The sequence below is a fragment of the Coregonus clupeaformis genome, chromosome 13 (genome assembly GCF_020615455.1).
Source record: "Coregonus clupeaformis isolate EN_2021a chromosome 13, ASM2061545v1, whole genome shotgun sequence".
Classification (NCBI taxonomy): Eukaryota; Metazoa; Chordata; class Actinopteri; order Salmoniformes; family Salmonidae; genus Coregonus; species Coregonus clupeaformis.
This window is the reverse complement of record NC_059204.1, coordinates 38,897,690-38,918,096: the sequence shown is the minus strand read 5'-3', so window position 1 is coordinate 38,918,096 and position 20,407 is coordinate 38,897,690. Positions and strand designations below refer to the sequence as shown.

At 43.2% G+C, this 20,407-nt stretch overlaps 1 protein-coding gene across 1 annotated transcript; it reads left to right on the top strand.

Annotated features, from left to right (window-relative positions):
* Positions 1-10,278: 10,278 nt before the first annotated feature.
* Positions 10,279-11,865, top strand: LOC121580341 (trace amine-associated receptor 13c-like). The gene has a single exon (XM_041895387.2). The coding sequence runs from the start codon at positions 10,338-10,340 to the stop codon at positions 11,325-11,327; it is 990 nt and encodes a 329-aa protein (XP_041751321.2). The 5' UTR covers positions 10,279-10,337; the 3' UTR covers positions 11,328-11,865.
* Positions 11,866-20,407: the final 8,542 nt, after the last annotated feature.

Here is a 20,407-nt window from a genome sequence, read left to right as displayed (position 1 = left end):
GAAATAATGAGGTCCAACACTCTCAGGAATTCTACCAATTAAAGGTGTTGGAGACACACACAAAGGATATACTCCAAGGCCTCAATAAGGCCCTAATGCAGCATAAACATTTGGAATGAACCTGAGTACACCGCTCTAGTGTAATTTGTGTGCATGCAAATGAGTATAACTTCCATTAGCACACTCTCAGTCAGCCCTCACCCCTAAACAAGTTCACTCTGCACAGATCAACAATTCCACCTCTGTATCATGCCTTTGTCACAGGTGGGATCTGAACCCTGGTCTCCTGCGTGAAAACCAACATCTTAGCCAAGAGGAAATGTCCTCTTGGACCAAGGCAGGGCCACTTAATAACTATCACAAGAACGTAAAGTTCGACTCACCTCTGCTACTTCTCCCCCTTACCTCAATCTCAATCATACACCCTTCTCTATAATGTTTTAGACAAATAACAAGTAATTTTCACAAATAAAGAACTGAACTCAAAAATTGTCTTGACATGGTCTCTGAGTTGGCACATCCTGATTTCATGGGGCATGATCCTGGGTCAACACAGCTAAACAATGATCCAGGATCAACACTGCTAAATGATGATCCAGGATCAGCACAGATATAGGACGATCCAGGATCAACACAGATATAATATGATCCAGGATCAACACAGATATATTACAATCCAGGATCAACACAACTAAATGATGATCCTGGATCAACACAGCTAAATTACACACCAGGATCAATATAGACATACAGTATCTTATTACCGATATGCTAAATGCTTGTTTCAGAAATGCTATATTGAATTCATGACTCGAATCAGGCCTCTGATAAGACCTTCCCAAGCTGTGAACTGAAAGTAGACATTAGTTTGCTTTTCGAGATGTTATGGCAATATACTACCTTGATACTGTAACCCTAATTTCTTGGGTTCGATGAAAAATAATCGGGTTACAATCAAGTTATTTTCTATAGTTTAATCCGTCCAAGTAGCAGCAGCACAAACTTTTGTGGAACAACACGTTACAACTCCATCCGTTTACTTCTCTGTCACTCCTCGTCTCTCACATTAATCTCTCCTCACGTGCAGGTGAGTCTGGGAAGGGTATTGTCAGAATAAAAGTCCCAAAATAATATCTCTATGACGATTGCATAATAAAAGTCTCAGATAACAGACGGTATATTTCTGATTATAAAACATACAGTGCCTTCGGAAAGTATTCAGACCCCTTTACTTTTTTCACATTTTGTTAGGTTACAGCCTTACTCTAAAATTGATTAAATCGTTTTTTTCCCTCATCAATCTACACACAATACCCCATAATGATAAAGCAAAAACAGTTTGTTTGATTTTTTTGCGAAAAAACCCGTAACAAAAAACAGAAATATCACATTTACATACGTTTTCAGACCATTTACTCAGAACTTTGTTGACGCACCTTTGGCAGCGAATACAGCCTCGAGTCTTCTTGGGTTTGACACTACAAGCTTGGCACACCTGTTGTCACAAGTGTAGAGAGGAGTCGGCAGGAGGCAGTCGCAGGATTAGAACTACTGAATTTAATAAAGCCCCATAGCTTAACGCGGGACGAAACCTCAGTGCAAAATATATAGTACTCAGGAAATAGTAGGAGAGATTCCTCTCAGGAAAACAAGCAACATATACAATGACTGACAAAGACAAATGGCAGAGGGAGTATATATACAGTGATAGAGTGGGGATTGGAACCAGGTGTGTGTAATAATGACGAGACAAGTCCGGGATTGATGAGTGAAGGGCGTTTGCCAGCAGTAGGTTCGGCAGCAGCTAGAAGGCTGGCGACGCCGAATGCCTTTGCTGGACAGGAGTGGGAGCCAAAGCGAAGGCTGGTGTGACACCTGTATTTGGGGAGTTTCTCCCATTCTTCTCTGCAGATCCTCTAAACCTCTGTTATGTTGGATGGGGAGCGTTGCTATTTTCAGGTCTCTCCAGAGATGTTCGATCTCGTTCAAGTCCGGGCTCTGGCTGGGCACCTCAAGGACATTCAGAGACTTGTCCCGAAGCCACTCCTGCATTGTCTTGGCTGTGTGCTTAGGGTCGTTGTCCTGTTGGAAGGTGAACCTTCGCTCTAGTCTGAGGCCCTGAGTGCTCTGGAGCAGGTTTTCATCAAAGATCTCTCTGTACTTTGCTCCGTTCGCCTTTGCCTCGATCCGGACCAGTCTCCCAGTCCCTGCCGCTGAAAAATGTCCCCACAACATGATGCTGCCACCACCATGCTTCACCGTAAGGATGGTGCCAGGTTTCCTCCAGACGTGACGCTTGGCATTCAGGCCAAAGAGTTCAATCTTGGTTTCATCAGACCAGAGAACGTTGTTTCTCATGGTCTGAGAGTCCTTTAGGTGCCTTTTGGCAAACTCCAAGTGGGCTGTCATGTGCCTTTTACGAAGGAGTGGCTTCCGTCTGGCCACTCTACCATAAAGGCCTGATTGGTGGAGTGCTGCAGAGATGGTTGTCCTTTTGGAATGTTCTCCCATCTCCACAGAGGAACTCTAGAGCTCTGTCAGAGTGAGCATCGGGTTCTTGGTCACCTCCCTGACCAAGGCCCTTCTCCCCCGATTGCTAGCTCTAGGAAGAGTCTTGGTGGTTCCAAAGTTCTTCCATTTGAGCATGATGGAGGCCACTGTGTTCTTGGGGACCTTCAATGCTGCAGGAATATTTTGATACCCTTCCCCAGATTTGTGCCTCGACACAGTCCTGTCTCGGAGCTCTACGGACAATTCCTTCAACCTCAAGGGCCCCGTGTAGCTCAGCTGGTAGAGCATGGCGCTTGCAACGCCAGGGTTGTGGGTTTGATTCCCACGGGGGGCCAGTATGAAAATGTATGCACTCACTAACTGTAAGTCGCTCTGGATAAGTGTGTCTGCTAAATGACTAAAATGTAAATGGCTTGGTTTTTGCTCTGACATGCGCTGTCAACTGTGGGAATTTATATAGACTGGTGTGTGCCTTTCCAAATCATGTCCAATCAATTGAATTTACCACAGGTGGACTCCAATCAAGTTGTAGAAACAACTCAAGGATGATCAATGGAAACAGGATGCACCTGAGCTCAATTTCGAGTCTCATAGCAAAGGGTCTGAATACTTATGTAAATAAGGTATTTCCATTTTTTATTTGCAATACATTTGCAAAAATGTCTAAAAACCAGTTTTCGCTTTGTCATTTTGGGGTATTGTGTGTAGATTGCAGAGGATGTTTACATTTTTTATCCATTTTAGAATAAGGCTGTAACGTAACAACATTTGGAAAAAGTCAAGTGGTCTGAATACTTTCCGAAGGCACTGTATAGGGCTTTTATTACCAAAACATGGCTACAGTTGTCCCCATTACAAAATGAAACGTCCCTGTTTCAATTACATATTCAGAAGCAATTAGGCTGTGAACTGGAGTTGGTAGAGCATGGCGCTTGCGTGCCAGGATAGTGGGTTCAATTCCCGGGACCCCCCATACGTAAAATGTCTGGATGCATGACTGTAAGTCGCTTTGTATAATAGTGTCTGCTAAATGGCATACAGTTGAAGTCGGAAGTTTACATACACTTAGGTTGGAGTCATTAAAACTTGTTTTTCAACCACTCCACAATTTTCTTGTTAACAAACTATAGTTTTGGCAAGTCGGTTAGGCCATCTACTTTGTGCATGACACAAGTAATTTTTCCAACAATTGTTTACAGACAGATTATTTCACTTCTAATTCACTGTATTAAAATTCCAGTGGGTGAGAAGTTTACATACACTAAGTTGACTGTGCATTTAAACAGCTTGGAAAATTCCAGAAAATGTTGTCATGGTTTTAGAAGCTTCTGATAGGCTAATTGACATCATTTGATTCAATTGGAGGTGTACCTGTGGATGTATTTCAAGGCCTACCTTCAAACTCAGTGCCTCTTTGCTTGACATCATGGGAAAATCAAAAGAAATCAGCCAAGACCTCAGAAAAAAAATGGTAGACCTCCACAAGTCTGGTTAATCCTTGGGAACAATTTCCAAACACCTGAAGGTACCATGTTCATCTGTACAAACAATAGTATGCAAGTATAAACACCATGGGACCACGCAGCCATCATCCCGCTCAGGAAGGAGACGTGTTCTGTCTCCTAGAGATGAACGTACTTTGGTGCGAAAAGTGCAAATCAATCCCAGAACAACAGCAAAGGACCTTGTGAAGATGCTGGAGGAAACAGGTACAAAAGTATCTTTATCCACAGTAAAACAAGTCCTATATCGACATAACCTGAAATGCCACTCAGCAAGGAAGAAGCACTTCTCCAAAACCGCCATAAAAAAGCCAGACTACGTTTTGCAACTGTACATGGGGACAAAAATTTTACTTTTTGGAGAAATGTCCTCTGATCTGATGAAACAAAAATAGAACTGTTTGGCCATAATGACCATCGTTATGTTTGGAGGAAAAAGGGGGATACTTGCAAGCCGAAGAACACCATCCCAACCGTGAAGCACGGGGGTGGCAGCATCATGCTGTGGGGGTGCTTTGCTGCAGGAGAGACTGGTGCACTTCACAAAATAGATGGCATCATGAAGATGGAAATTATGTGGATATATTGAAGCAACATCTCAAGACATCAGTCAGGAAGTTAAAGCTTGGTCGCAAATGGGTCTTCCAAATGGACAATGACCCCAAGCATACTTCCAAATTTGTGGCAAAATGGCTTAAGGACAACAAAGTCAAGGTGTTGGAGTGGCCATCACAAAGCCCTGACCTCAATCCTATAGAAAATGTGTGGGCAGAACTGAAAAAGCGTGTGCGAGCAAGGAGGCCTACAAACCTGACTCAGTTACACCAGCTCTGTCAGGAGGAATGGGCCAAAATGTTCCCAACTTATTGTGGGAAGCTTGTGGAAGGCTACCCGAAACGTTTGACCCAAGTTAAACAATTTAAAGGTAATTCTACCAAATACTAACTGAGTGTATGTAAACTTCTGACCCACTGGGAATGTGATGAAAGAAATAAAAGCTGAAATAGATCATTCTCTCTACTATTATTCTGACATTTCACATACTTAAAATAAAGTGGTGAACCTAACTGACCTAAGACAGGGAATTTTTACTAGGATTAAATGTCAGGAATTGTGAAAAACTGAGTTGAAATGTATTTGGCTAAGGTGTATGTAAACTTCCGACTTCAACTGTATATTATTATTATGTATATTACTGGAGAAATAACTGTCTACTTGGCGAAAGGTAAACAACATATGAAAACAATACCAGTAACATTCACATTACAACAAGAATGAAAGTTGTATGCAAGAACAGCCAAAACGCTAGTGGATTATATGCAGTGTTTCCGTTTTTAGAATGGTGAAATTATGGCATGGGGTGGCATTTTATTTCCATGGCAATCCATCCAGTAGGGGCAACGGGAGCACCTGTTACCATCTAGTACCCCCATACTCAACTGGCGGACCGCGGACCAGATCCGGACCCAGAGCGGGGTTAATACGGACTGGTCGGGCTTCGACCCCTGCTATCATATAAACACACATAAGACATGGAAGAATACGTAGTTTGTTACTATGCCAATAAATTATCTGATCCATCCTGACCTTTGCCACCTAGGAATATTGTGTGACTGGACTTTCTGAAATAGTACTTGAGTACCCCTGATCTAGTAGGCTCATGATCTTAAACTGCGAGCTACTTCTCAGAGCATCATGTGTTCAATTCCAGTGCTAGGAACTTGTTTTATAATTTTAATTTTTCTGTTTTAACCCTATCCCAAACTTTAACACTTACCTTAACCACTCGGAAGTAATGCCTAAACTTAACCCTCATGCCTAAACTATGGGCTGCGTTTCAATCCACTCATCCGCCGATGTCGGCCTTCCGCATCTGCGGTGGAAGGTGGCAGATCTACAGCGTTGTTTGTCAGACCAGGAGAATCTCGAAAATCATTCTTCTCACTAAAACATCTGTAGTGTCTGAATGGTTTTCTCTCACGAACATGATGGTGTTCTCCGTTTTGCTCTACGACCCCCACAAGCGTCACAGGACTTGTCTGAAGGTAACCTGGTACCTGGCCGAAAAATGAATGGAAGTGAATGGGGCATTTCCACATCAAAGATATACAGAAAATAAAGTATGTGGACACCCCTTCAAATAAGTGGATTTGGCTATTTCAGCCACACCCGTTGCTGACAGGTGTATATAATCAGGCACACAGCCATGCAATCTTCATAGACAAGCATTGGCAGTAGAATGGCCTTACTGAAGAGCTCAGTGACTTTCAACGTGGCACCGTCATAGGATGCCACCTTTCCAACAAGTCAGTTCGTCAAATTTCTGCCTTGCTAGAGCTGCCCCGGTCAACTGTAAGTGCTGTTATTGTGAAGTGGAAGGCTCAGCCATTAAGTGGTAGGACATACAAGCTCACAGAACGGGACCGACGAAGTGCTGAAGCGAGTAGCGCGTAAAAATCATCTGTCCTCAGTTGCAACACTCACTATCGAGTTCCAAACTGCCTCTGGATGCAACGTCAGCACATTAACTGTTCGTCGGGAGTTTTCCATGGCCGAGCAGCCGCACACAAGCCCAAGATCACCATGCTCAATGCCAAGCGTTGGCGTAAAGTGGTGTAAAGCTCACCACCATTGGACTCTGGAGCAGTGGAAATGCAGTCTCGAGTGATGAATCACGCTTCACCATCTGGCAGTCCCACGGACAAATCTGGGTTTGGCAGATGCCAGGAGAACGCTACTTGCCCCAATGCATAGTGCCAATGGTAAGGTTTGGTGGAGGAGGAATAATGGTCTGGAACTGTTTTTCATGGTTCGGGCTAGGCCCCTTAGTTCCAGTGAAGGGAAGTCTCAAAGTTACAGCATACAATTTCATTCTAGACGATTCTGTGCTTCCAACTTTGTGGCAACAGTTTGGGGAAGGTCCTTTCCTGTTTCAGCATGACAATGCCCCCGTGCAAAAAACAAGGTCCATACAGAAATGGCTTGTGGTCTTGAGAGGCAGTAGGGCTGATTTGGTTTGTTTAATTGTATAACTTGAGATGAAGCTGAATTTATCTATAATCTTCAATGCATTTGGGAGCGATTGAGATACATTGTCTAGATATAGTAAAATATTGTCTGTGTATAATGAGATGAAGTGAATAGTAGATTTGAAGTAAATTGGAGTTATTTCCTTATGAATTGCCTGGGCCAGGGGTTCCATGGATAATAAAAACAGCACAGGAGAAATTGGATCACCTTGTCTGCTGCTTCTAGTGATTCTGAACAGAGCAGATATTGCCTGTTTTAACTATGGCTGAGGGATTGGCTTAAATCATTTTAATCATATTAATTAAATTTTAGCCAATTCCCATATGTTCCAAGAAAGACCAGAGATATGACAATTTTAGACCATCAAAAAAGCTTTTTCTGCATCGAGAGATAATATAGCCCAAGGAGCATTTGTTTCTGATGAAGCATTTAAGATATGTAATAGTCGACGGAGGTTATCCGAGGATAAACGTTTTTTAACAAACCCGCTTTGGTCCGTGTGGATCAATTTGGGTAAGTAAGTCTTGAGACGACAATATTTTGGATAACAGTTTAATATGTGTGTTTATCAAAGATAGGGGGCGATAGTGAGAACACTGAGTGGCATCCTTACCTTTTTTAAATAAAAGCAAAATTAGTGCTGTATTCACATCTCTCCAAAATGAATCTTTGTGAACGGCTGTGTTAATCATTTCGAGCAATAGTGGACCTAATTGATTCCAAAATTGTAAATAGACCTCAGGAGGAATATTGTCCCATCCAGGTGATTTGCCTTTATTCATGCTATCCAATGCCCTTTGGAGTTCGTTGAGAGAGATTTGGGCTCCCAGAGAGGTGGCTTCCTTTGTTGAGAGAATATGTGTTCTTAATTGTTTTAGAAAGGACTTAGTCTGGCTTGGTGTGGATTGATAGAAATAGGAAACAGAGAAAGTTTGGATAGCCTACAATTAAGACATTCGAGAGTGCCCATCCCTGCAAGTTAAGGTCGCTATACCTTATTCATGGTTTAATGAGGTCGAATTATTAGGGAATTAAGTCAAGGTCAGAATACGGCATATCTGTAGACACACCTCCGCCACACCTTCATTTATTCGATCTCCACCTGAACGAATAGCATGCTATTCTAATGATTAAGTTTAAGGTCAGAATATGCATAGAGAGAAAAGTACATAAGGGAATAATAACATTCCATTTACACGCGATTAACTCGGGTTGGAATCGGTGCCTACGAGCCTTGTTATGAATTCTTAAAGGGATATTGGTCTTTAAAAATGTTTGATTGACTTAAACCTTGAAACCGTCTGTGTCTGTCTGCCTGTCTGTCTGTCTGCCGGCCTGCCTGTCGGTCTGTGTCTGATTGTCTGTCTGTGTCTGCCTGAATGTCTGTATGTTGGCCTGTTTGTGGGAGATAGGAGGGAGAAAGAAGAGGGATAGGGAGAGAGCGAGATGAGAGGAGGGGGAGGCAGGGAAAGAAGGAGGGAGAGAGAATGGAGGAGGGAGGAGAGAGGAGAAAGAGAAAAGGGGGAGAGTGAGGGAGGGGGAGAGGGTGAAGGAGGGATAAGGGAACGAGAGGAGGGAGAGAGAAGAGGCAGAGGGAGAAAGAGAGATGAGAGGAGGATGGAGAGAGAGAGAGAAGGGGGAGAGTGAGTGAGGGGGAGAGAGGGAGAGAAAGAGGGAGAGGGTGTCTCAGGGTGAGGAAGGGGAGAGAGAGTCAACAGACAAAGGTGGGAGAGAGGAGGGAGAGAGAGGAGGGAGAGAGAGGAGGGAGAGATGAGAGGAGGGGGAGGCAGGGATAGAAGGAGGGAGAGAGAATGGAGGGTGAGGATGAAGAGAGAGAAGGGGGAGAGTGAGGGAAGGGGGGAGAGACAGGGAGAGGGTGAAGGAGGGACTGGGAGATAGAGGAGGGGGAGGGAGAGAGAGACGAGAGGAGGTGGAGGGAGGGAAAGAAGGAGAGAGAGAAAGAGAAGGGGGAGAGTGAGGGAAGGATGAGAGAGAGGGTGAGAGAGGGGAAGAGGGGGGAGGGGGTAAAAGAAGGGGAGGGAGCGAGAAAAGAATGAGGGGGGATAAAGAGGAGGTAGAGAGTGAGAGAGAGACAGACAGACATGAGATAAACTAGAAAAACTTCAACCCTGTGTCACTCATCTTTTCCCATTGACTGAAATGTGTTGACAAAAACTTCAACCCTGAGACACTTATCTTTTCCCATTGACTGCAATGTATTGAGAAAAACGTCAGCTACTGTGACATTTTACCTTTTAGCAAAAACGTGCCAGAAGGATGTTTTACTATGATATCAGTTGTCAGTAATAGTGGTAATGGCAGGTAGAAAACCGCATCTCTTGTCGCCGGTGGCATAGTGACCCTGTAGAGTGGTAGCGAAGTGCAGTTTATGCATCACATCGTGGGGTGGACTAGTAATGTCGGGGCCTCTCGGTAAGGCACACGCTGTGGAGTGATTTCTCTTTCTGCCTTGCTCCGGTTCTGGCCAATCAGGGGTGTGAAGTCCATCTCTGGGTGGCTCAGTCTCAGTAGGTAGGTGGTCATGGGATTGTGTAAGCTGGATGCGATCACCGTGGTGAATAGTGGGGTGCTTACTGCATGTGGAGTTGCTAAATTGGCCTGGGGATCTGGTCTGGGTAGCTCTCTATGTTGATGCCATTATAAGAGTCTCAGATCAGAAAATATACTGTATATTTCTGATAAAAAAATGTATAGGCCTCTTTTTACAAAACCATGCCTACAAAAATAGGTTATAGGTTCATACCAAGACATTTTGTTTTACTGTAGCTCATTATACATCAACAGTCTCCTCCAATATAATAATAATAATACTTTTTCATACGGGGTGCCAGTATGAAAAATGTATGCACTCACTAATAATAAGTCGCTCTGAATAAGAGTGTCTGCTAAATGATTAAAATGTCAATTTTATCACTAAAAAATACAACTTTAGCTGTCCCCTGTAGCTCAGTTGGTAGAGCATGGTGCTTGCAACGCCAGGGTTGTGGGTTCTTTTCCCACGGGGGGCCAGTATGAAAATGTATGCACTCACTAACTGTAAGTCGCTTTGGATAAGAGCATCTGCTAAACTGACAAAGGAAAAAAAAGAGGGCTGGGCTCCAATGGCTGTACCGCCCCCCACACACACACACGCCTATATCTAACTCAGATATAAATAAAGCTGCTCCACACAGTTTAGTTTATTATTTAGATCAGATACACTATGAATCTACAATAAGAAATAACACTTGATTCGTTGCACTCAATTGAAAAGAACACTGTTTTTACTTTTTAATGGCGTTCACTGAAGTGGAAGGATATCAAGCAGTACAATACTGTTTTCCTCTCCACAACTCATCTTGTGTTAAGGAGGTGAGATCCAGAGCAGAGAATATACTCATGCACATTTTTTTTTTCTCTGTGTCAGCTTTCACAGTGTTTGTGAATCTGCTGGTGATCATCTCCATCTCTCACTTCAAGCAGCTCCACACTCCAACCAACCTGCTCATCCTCTCTCTGGCTGTGGCAGATCTCCTGGTTGGGATCATTGTGATTCCAGTGGAGGGCATCAAAGTCATCGAGTCATGCTGGTATCTTGGTGAAACAATGTGTTCAGTTTTTCATGGGCTAGTTTTTTCTGTCATTTTTGCATCTCTATACAATTTAGTCATCATAGCTGTTGACAGATATTTTGCAGTGTGTGACCCTTTACTCTACATTTCTAAAATAACTATTGGAAAAACATTGATTTCTATATTCCTAACCTGGATATTTTCTTTTATATATAATCTTGTTATTCTATACTTTAATGATAATTGGTATCGTTCTCAGGTACACAATAATTGCCATGGAAAATGTGTGTTGATTATCAGTTTTACATGGGGAATTATTGACCTTTTTGTCTCCTTTGTTGCACCTTGTTCTGTTATTATATACTTATACATGAACATTTTCAAAGTGGCAAGAATTCAAGTAAAAGTTATGAATATCACAACCAGGATCAAAAGTTCAGAGAGTAAGGCAACCAAAACACTGGGGGTTGTGTTACTGGTTTTCCTTGTCGGTTGGATCACATATTATGTAGGTTCACTTTCTGAGGACTACCTGAAACATTCAGATGTTATCATAGCATTTCTCTCCTGGATTGTGTACATTAATTCATTCCTGAACCCTCTGATCTATGCATTGTTTTACCCATGGTTCAAAACAGCAGTAAGACACATCTTAACCTTACACATCCTGGCACCCTCATCCTCCTTTATAAATCTCCTTCCAGAAAATTAGATTGCATTACTTTTTTCTATTTTTTTACGCTTGATTGTACTGGATGAGTGGCCTTGTAGGTACACACTATAACATAACATGTTGTGGTATATAAAGTGCTGTAATATATATTTTATTGCTTATTGCTGTTTGTTTGTATTGATGACTTAGGGCCCAATTCAATTGATTGGTTATACTGTAAAGGAAAACAGCACTGCAGGTTTACTAAGTATGTTGACATTGTATTCCAAGGACAGCTGTTGTTCTGTGTCAATAAAAATGACAACAGGAACAACTCAAGTGTGTGTTGGTTTTAGTGTGGTTAACAGCTCCAACACAACATTCTGAGTGAACCCACAATGCAGTTTTCCTTCAGCAATTTATTGTATTTGGGCCAAAGGATTTCAATGCAAGGATATCATTACTATGTAGAGAAAGAGATGGCTGTAAAATACTACCCATGTAATAACAGACACACAGCACTGTGGTGCCATTCATTCAGTAGAGTCAGTAGCTCTAGACAGAGAAAAGTGTAATCAGACAGACAAAACACAAAGTGAACTCGCACAGATAGATTTGTATTGCTTTTGTTGGTTACGTAGATGATCAAAATTAAGCTGTACTATATGCTAGCTAGTGATAATGGAGTTAGTATAAGTGTAACTTAGCTGTTTGACTTTCAATTTCCTTTTATATTGTGTTGAATTAAAGAAACCGAACCTAAAGGTATTATCCCATCATTTACTTGACCAAACTGGATTAAATAAAAATTGTGATGTATGCAGGATGTGTCATATTGCATGATGAATTTGACAAACTACCAAATTACTAACAGGGAAGTAATCATTTGATTATGGATGGCATTCTGGTCCAACCAGTCAAGTAACATACTGCAACATTGCCATCCTATGGGCAACACGATATACTACACATCTAAATAAAAATTCCTTGAGATGGACAGCATCTTATTTTCTGGAACTACTACATGTACCCATCTCATTGTTATTAAATTATTAGAGATACACAAATTGTTTTTGCACCCACCATGGGTCATGTGAAATGTGTATATTGTGGGACGTGAGCACTCAGTTTGTTTGACCTGATGAAGATCCGTTTAGGATAGAGCGTTGAATTGGGAGCTTACTATTATTCTTTATTAGCCCAGCACCTATGTTTTTAAGGATGTGCGTATGACCACAAACCTTTCTATGGACAGCATCGTTCCCATACAGTGTACAGACATGAGGAACACCTTCCTAATGTTGAGTTGCACCCCCCACTTTTGCCCTCAGAACAGCCTCAATTTGTCCAGCCTCAATGCCCATGGTTCATTTGGTTTGACATTCAATATCTCTATGGGGCTATTGAGGGACCATCAGTAAATTACACAATGTACATGGACAAATGTACAAGGTCAATAGCTCCAAATTTGGGCAGACTTAAAGAAGAGACAACTAAAAGATGTGTAACAAAAAAAATATTATCCCATTTACATTGTGTAATTTATTGACGGACCCTAACCATCCCCAGAGCTAGGCCATTCAAAGTCAAACCAATTTTTCCACGGTCACACAAGAGCTGGCTAAAGCTAATTGGTGAAATAATTAGGCTAACTCTTCCCACCAGGGACCACATACAAGAGACACCCACCTCAAACCACACCCTGAAAACAACTCACATTTAAATTCAGTCATGGCAGCTAGTATTTCTTAATTAACCAAATCTAAAACGAAACCAAATCAGGAACACTGTTAAACTATTATCAATGTTTACCACCTCATTCTGGCAGTGCTGCAGCTGTCCAATCAATTGGCCCCTGACCCTCCAGGGTGATTTCTCCGGCTGTGTAATTCTGTAGAGTGCTCTATGTCTGAGGGTGTGCCCGGCCTTCATTACGCTGATGGAGTCCCCCCCACCCACACAAGCACAACCTCCACATCCCCTTGACACCACCGCTTTGCTCTGGCAATGCCTTGCTAATGCGAGTGGCTGAACATCGGCCTGCCCATATGAACATATTGTATTTCACAGCCTGAGTTGATGTATAGGTAATGTATGGGAATAGAAAATGCATAAGTCAGTGTTGATTCAACTCCCACCTCTCCAACTCACTGGTACAGCAAACAAGGATTATGATTTAATGTAATAGAATAAAATCTTATTGCGCCAAAATAATGAAATGATATTATTTTATATACATGATAGCATACTTATATTTGAATGTAATATATACTGTAGTAGCGCTTAGTCCTTTTTAAAAATATTCTACACTACAGACACTATCGTATAATATGGCCTCTCCATGGGCGGAGTTGAGTTGAAGTGCAGGTGGAACAGATATCTACTGCGGATGACTGGAGGCACACAGACAGAGACAGACAGCGGTCTGAGCCTTAGAGGACATCAGCGAGGCACATGGAGGCAGACGCCCTGACGTACTGCTGACTTCCTCCCATCCCTCATCTGTAAAGTGCCCCTGTCCAGGAAGGCTTGGCTTGATGGCCCTGTGATGGTCATTATCAGATATGATGTCTGCCTCCCTCCATAGATCCATTAATAGCCTGTATTTTCTCCCCTCTGCCCCTGCCATGTTAATAATTGATATGAGTGCTGTGTTGTTCTCATGGTCACCCGCTTCCTGGATCTGATGGGGAAGAGGTTTAAGAAAATGATACCGCAGGTATTAATTGGTATGCAGTTTTAAACATTACGTCCCCTGTGTGTGTGACCTTAATCTCATAATTGACAACAAACTGTGAGTGTTTTTGTAATTTTATCCACGGAGATACATAATACCATGTGTTTTGTTTTACTGAATCTTATAAAGGAGAATTCAATAAAATGTCTAAAACAGGGAAAACGTTGAGAACTATAACTGATTATCTAGCTGCATATAACCCCCCAAAACATTTGACTCATTCCATCCTTAAAAGGATGAGTGGAAGGGTCATGTACGAACGCATGTACAAAGTGTCATGTGCGAACACCAGGTAGCAGGAGTGGGTCAGACAGGCCATCCATAATGAGTTATGAAAAAAAGAGACAAATACCCAGGATACAATTTCTCCTGTCAATCATAGTTAACGATGAGCGCCGTCTTCTCTGTGTGCACAAGGCAGCAGGGCTTGTGATACAAGTAATACACTATTCCTCTATTCTCTCTCCACACTCTTTCCTTTCCCTACATCTTCCCCCTCTCTCTCTTGCTCTCTTACTCTCTCTCTCACTCTCTCTCTGCAACTAGATTGTTCATGGGCATTATTTTGTCAGTAGCCTGTATTCAACATAGAAAGAGCGCAGGAAATATGCAGCCAAGAAAATAGAGAATGATCTTCAATATTTATCCTCTCTCCCTCGCTGCTTCTCTCCTTTCACCTCACTCACTTCCACTTTCTCCTGCCTTTGTGCTCTGTGGTGGAATGTACAGCAGACGACTGTTTGAGGACGTCTAGGACAGACAGAGGTATGTACCTTGGATGGGTGGGGAATGCAGTACGGTTATTTTCACATTCTGTTTTGGACCTGGAACGTGTGGGACAGGTAATAGAACATCCAGCTGTTGTGAAATAACTTACTTCCTAGCTATTGTTACCTGGCGCTGTCATTAACTGGCAAGAGAAAAAGTCATTTGTTTGTCCTTATTCATAACAAAAAGCCAGTGTTGTAATCCCAGTCAGAGAGCTGCTGTAACAAGAGGCTTAGGGCAGTAGCATGGTTTCTTAGGAGATGGAGGGGCCACACCCCAAAGGGGGAAGATCACACAGGTGTATCTAGGTGTAAACAATTGTTTAAATTGTATCTTAGGTAGAGGTTTTATTCCCAAACACTGTGCAACACTACAGACAGACCATGGTTTGTATTGTCATGTAAAATGCATGAAGAAAGTTTCAAATCATTACTTTCATACTCAGCTGGTCATCAACAAACTATAGCACTGTTCAATTTGGTGTTTACTGTAAATGGCCCTCTAAGCAAACCGAGAGAGAACTAGAGAGAGAGAGATCAAATCAAATGTTTATTGGTCACATACACATATTTAGCAGATGTTATTGCGGGTGTAGCTAAATGCTTGTAATACAGCGACATAGAGAGTCCATTTAAAGCAGTGTCTGCAAGAGGAAAAGGAATGGTCAGGTTGCAGGGGTGTTAATAACTGCTTTTTACCATTCTGTTCTATGAAGCCAGTCCTTGTTTATATTAGTTGCTGTGCTGCTCTATCCTCTTGTAATAGGGAAGCAGTGCATTGTAATGTAAAAAGGTTTCGATTGGCCATTCTGCTCTTTTGCCATGTGACTCAGAGTGACTGAGTGGATGTAGAGAGCTAATATAAAAGGCACTTAGGCACCTGAGGCAGGTACTTAGTTACTGGATGCTCCTCTCTGTGCTCAACATAATTACACAAAAGCAGGACACCAATTAAAAGGTGTCCAGCTATCTGATGGCCATGGTCTCACCATCCGCCTGATGTGGGCCATTCTCCTCTCCACTATATGTGGGCCAAAGGATTCAGTAATCTACTGTAGTTATCATGCCATTAAAGAGTTAACGCTTCTCCAAGCACATCCTCTCAAGTGAAAGTGTGACTGAAGTTAACACATGTAAAACTGTATGTGGAGACGGCTATGCCTATTCCCTAAATGTTGATCCTAAATGCTTGCACAATGATTTTGCATAATCTTTCATTTCAGTTGGATGTGGCTGGAGTTTGCAGGAAAGAACAGTAAGCATAGATTTACAGTTTATTGATTTTAACAGCTGCTGACTTTACCATCCAGCAGAGGACATGGTGGTCAGAAGGATTTTAATAGCTGCACCACTCCCTCATTGTATTTCAGTTGAGGTCAGTTTCATCACTTAGGTTCTTGTAGGGAGATGGCTCTGCCTCAGCATGGCAGCCTTTTTTCACCAAATTTATTATTTTAGTCATTTAGCAGACGCACTTATCCAGAGCGACTTACAGAGATATCTGCCAGGCACGCAGAGATGCGTGTTGCCACCAGGGTGTCAGAAGAGGGAAGGAGAAAAGTAGTTGAGTGTCATCCGCATAGCAATGATCGGAGCCGAGTGACTTGGTGTATAGAGAGAAGAGGAGAGGGCCTAGAACTGAGCCCTGGGGACACATGGTGCAGACACATATCCTCTCCACGTCACCTGGTAGGAGCAGTCTGCCAGGTAGGATGCAATCCAAGAGTGTGCATAGCCTGAGACGCCCAGCCATGAGAGGGTGGAGAGGAGGATCTGATGGTTCACGGTGTCGAAGGCAGTGGATAGATCTAGGAGGATGAGAACATAGGAGAGAGAGTCAGCTTTGGCAGTGCGGAGAGCCTCCGTGACACAGAGAAGAGCAGTCTCGGTTGAATGACCCATCTTGAAGCCTGACTGGTTAGGGTCAAGAAGGTAATTCTGAGAAAGATAACGAGAAAGTTGATCAGAGACAGCATGCTCAAGTGTTTTGGATACAGGTCAATAGTTTGACATCAGATGAGTCGAGTGTTGGTTTCTTGAGGAGGGGAGCAACTCGGGCCATTTTGAAGTCAGAGGGGTCAGGGATGAGTTGATGAGGAATGGGTGAAGGTCTCCAGAGATGGTCTGGAGAAGGGAGGAGGGGATGGGTTCGAGCAGGCAAGTTGTCGGGCGGCCAGACCTCACTAGTCGCACGATGTCATCTGGAGAGAGAGGGGAGAAAGAGGTCAAGGCGTAGGGTAGTTCTGTGTGAGTAAGACCAGTGGACTCAATAGGCTGAGTGAATGAGTAGTGGATGTCGTCAACCTTTTTTTCAAAGTGGTTGACAAAGTCGTCCGCAGAGAGGGAGGGAGTGGGGGTGGGGGTGGATGATTAAGAAGGGAGGACAAGGTGGAAAATAGTTTCCTAGGATTAAAGGCAGAAGCTTGACATTTTGAGTGGTAGAAAGTGGCTTTAGCAGCGGATACAGAGGAAGGGAAGGTAGAGAGGAGGGAGTGAAAGGATGATAGGTCCTCCGGAAGTTTAGTTTTCCTCCATTTTCGCTCAGCTCACAGTCCTGTTCTGTAAGCTCGCAATGAGTCACTCAGCCATGGAGCAGAAGGGGAGGGCCGAGCCGGCCGGGAGGAAAGGGGACAGTGTGAGTCATAGGATGCGGAAAGGGAGGAGAGTAGGGTCGAAGAGGCAGAATCAGGAGACAGGAGGGAGAAGGATTTAGCAGAAGGGAGAGATAATAGGATAGAAGAGGAGAGAGTAGTGGGAGAGAGAGAGCTTAGATTGCGACGGCGCATTACCATCTGGGTAGGGGCTGAGTAGTTAGGGTTGGAGGAAAGGGAGACAGAAAAGGAAACAAAGTAGTGTTCAGAGACCTGGAGTGGGGTTGCGGTGAGTTTAGTAGGCGAGCAGCCTCTAGTAAAGATGAGGTCAAGCGTATTGCCTGCCTTGTGAGTTGGAGGGGATTGGGAAAGGTTGAGGTCAAAAGAGGCAAGGAGGGGAAAGAGAGTTGGAAAGAAATTAATTGAAGGCAGACGTCGAGAGGTTGAAGTCGCCAAGGACAAAGAGTGGTGAGCCATCGTCAGGAAAGGAGCTTATCAAGGTGTCATGCAAATTGAGGAACTCTCCAAGGGCACCTGGTGGGTGATAGATGACAATAATGTTAAGCTTCAGTAGACAAGTGACAGTGACAGCATATAATTCAAATGAGGAGATGTACAGGTGAGAGAGGGAGAAAAGAGAAAATCTCCACTTAGGAGAAATGAGTAGACCTGTGCTACCACCATGACGACCAGATCCTCTCCGACTATGAGAGAAAACATAGTCAGTTCAAGAAAGAGCAGCTGGAGTAGCAGTGTTCTCTGGGGTGATCCATGTCTCCATCAGGGCCAAAAAGTAAAGGGACTGAAGGGCAACATAGGTTGAGATGAACTCTGCATTATTGACCGCAGATCGGCAGTTCCAAACGCTGCCAGAGACCTGGAATTCCTCATGGGTGGTGTGCGCAGGGTACACTAAATTAGAAGGGTTGCAGCCAAGAGGTGGAGAGCGTCTGTAAAGCCTACAGGAAGAGGTGCGAACAGGTATAGAAAACACATACATAGTTGACAAAGTTACAAAAGAGCAAAATGAGATAATCTGTAAATAACTAGGTAAGATACTCAAGTAAGAGAGTGGTGTGGAGCCTTCCTCTCTTTCCTTCCTTGAACAACTCTGCAGAACAATCTTTGTTTCGGCGACGGTCTTAGTTTTGCGACAAAACCGCCACTGACATGACCGCCGCTTACATACGCCGCTGAGAAACCAGGGGAGACTGAAGAACTAACATTAATTGCTAACTGCCTAGCAGAGGTGGAGAGCACGCCTCCCTGTACTAATTGCTGATTGCTTAGGAGAGGTGAAACCACTCCCCCTCCAATACAGCCACTGATTACCAAAACAAGTCACAAATTGCCCTGCCCGTTGATCCTGGTTGATGTGTCAACAACTATCTGCAAATTATGAGCAGTCATAAGTTCACACACCAAGTAGGCCACTGGGAAGACAGGCAGCACTTAAAGTAGATGGCCCTAGCTAGCAAGAATACAGTAAAAAAATGTATACTTATCACTCCTGGAGATATCAGGAGTCCTCTAGCTATAGAATGAAGCACTACCACTACCACTAATAACTAAAAAATAAACAGTTTAACTAGAAGTCACTCATCAGAGATGTTCTCAAAATGTGCATATTGATGACTACTTGTGATTACAGATGCCCATTGTGTGACTATGGACTACCAGGACAGAGCAAGACCACTCTCCTCTCAGTCCAGAATGTCCTCCTCTCTCCTAGTCCTCCTCTTCCTCCACATCATAGAGATTGTCCATGGGCAAGGTAAGACATCACATGTGACTACCTGGCTGGGGTTGGGGCAAGTATTTGGGAGAATCTATTTGACAAATACAGCCGGGATTCAATCTGATCACAGATTTGGACAATGCGCCATTTAAAGGTAATTTCCGATGGAAGCGTTTACCTTGAATCCACGAACATGTAAATATTGCATTTAAAACGTGCTTTGCCGACAAAACGCAATTGTATTGAAGCCCGGCCTAAATCTAAGCAGTAATAGCAACTGCAGTACACAGTAAGCAATTGGGAATGCAAGGTGTTGTAAATGTTGTATATCTTCAAGCTGAATTGGAAAAGAATGTTAGGCATTAGACAGGAAGAGAAGAATATGGTGAACCTTATCAATCAATCATCAATCCATATCTTTATTGTCACAATTGGGAAATGTGTTGTGCAGTCTGAGTTCAGCAATAAAAACAACATTAAAAACAGTGACAAACATACAACAGATACAGTATACACATAAGTTAAATAATGAGATCGGTTACAGTCTTCAAATCAATAAAAATATAAAATAAAAAGGAGTAATCATTGTGCAAATGTTCAGCAATAAATAGTCATTTCATTTCATGTGCATATTCAGAAGGTTTATTGCCTGTGGGATAAAAGAGTTCTTGGATCTGTTGCTCTTGAGTTTGGGAAGTCTAAAACCACGACCTGAGGGGAGGAGCTCAAAATCGTCAAGAAGTGGGTGATCAAGACAGTCTAGGATACTGTTAGCTCTCCTAACCACTTGCTTCCTGAATGTCTGTGAGAGCTGTGCCTCTTGCACCCCGATGACCTTGCTGGCCACCTTTACCACCCTGTCTAGCCTGTTTTTGTTGCCAACATTAAGATTGCCAAACCAGTCCACTGGAGCTGCACAATATTCAAGCTACTGTGTATCTTGGCCTCTAGAGAATTATCAGGATGTTATTAGAGCGGTTTGTGATGAACATATTGTGCTACAGACACACACACACACTCACACAATCTCTCTCACTCTCTCACTCTCTCACTCTCTCTCATAGCAGCACAGCACCACAGCCCAAGGTTAATGTGCCCTCAAGTTGGTGAGTGTTTAGGCTGGACAGGGCCTGATGAATGGCTCAGCTCTCTGTGTGTATGCCAACGCAAACACACACCAGGGAGAGGGGAGCATGGGACAGATGGCGCTCCTTAGCAGGGCTCTGACTCTGCCTGTCTCAATGGGAGTGTATGAAGGGAAGGAAGGAGAGGAGTTGACAAGGATATGAGGAAAAGTTGAAAATGAG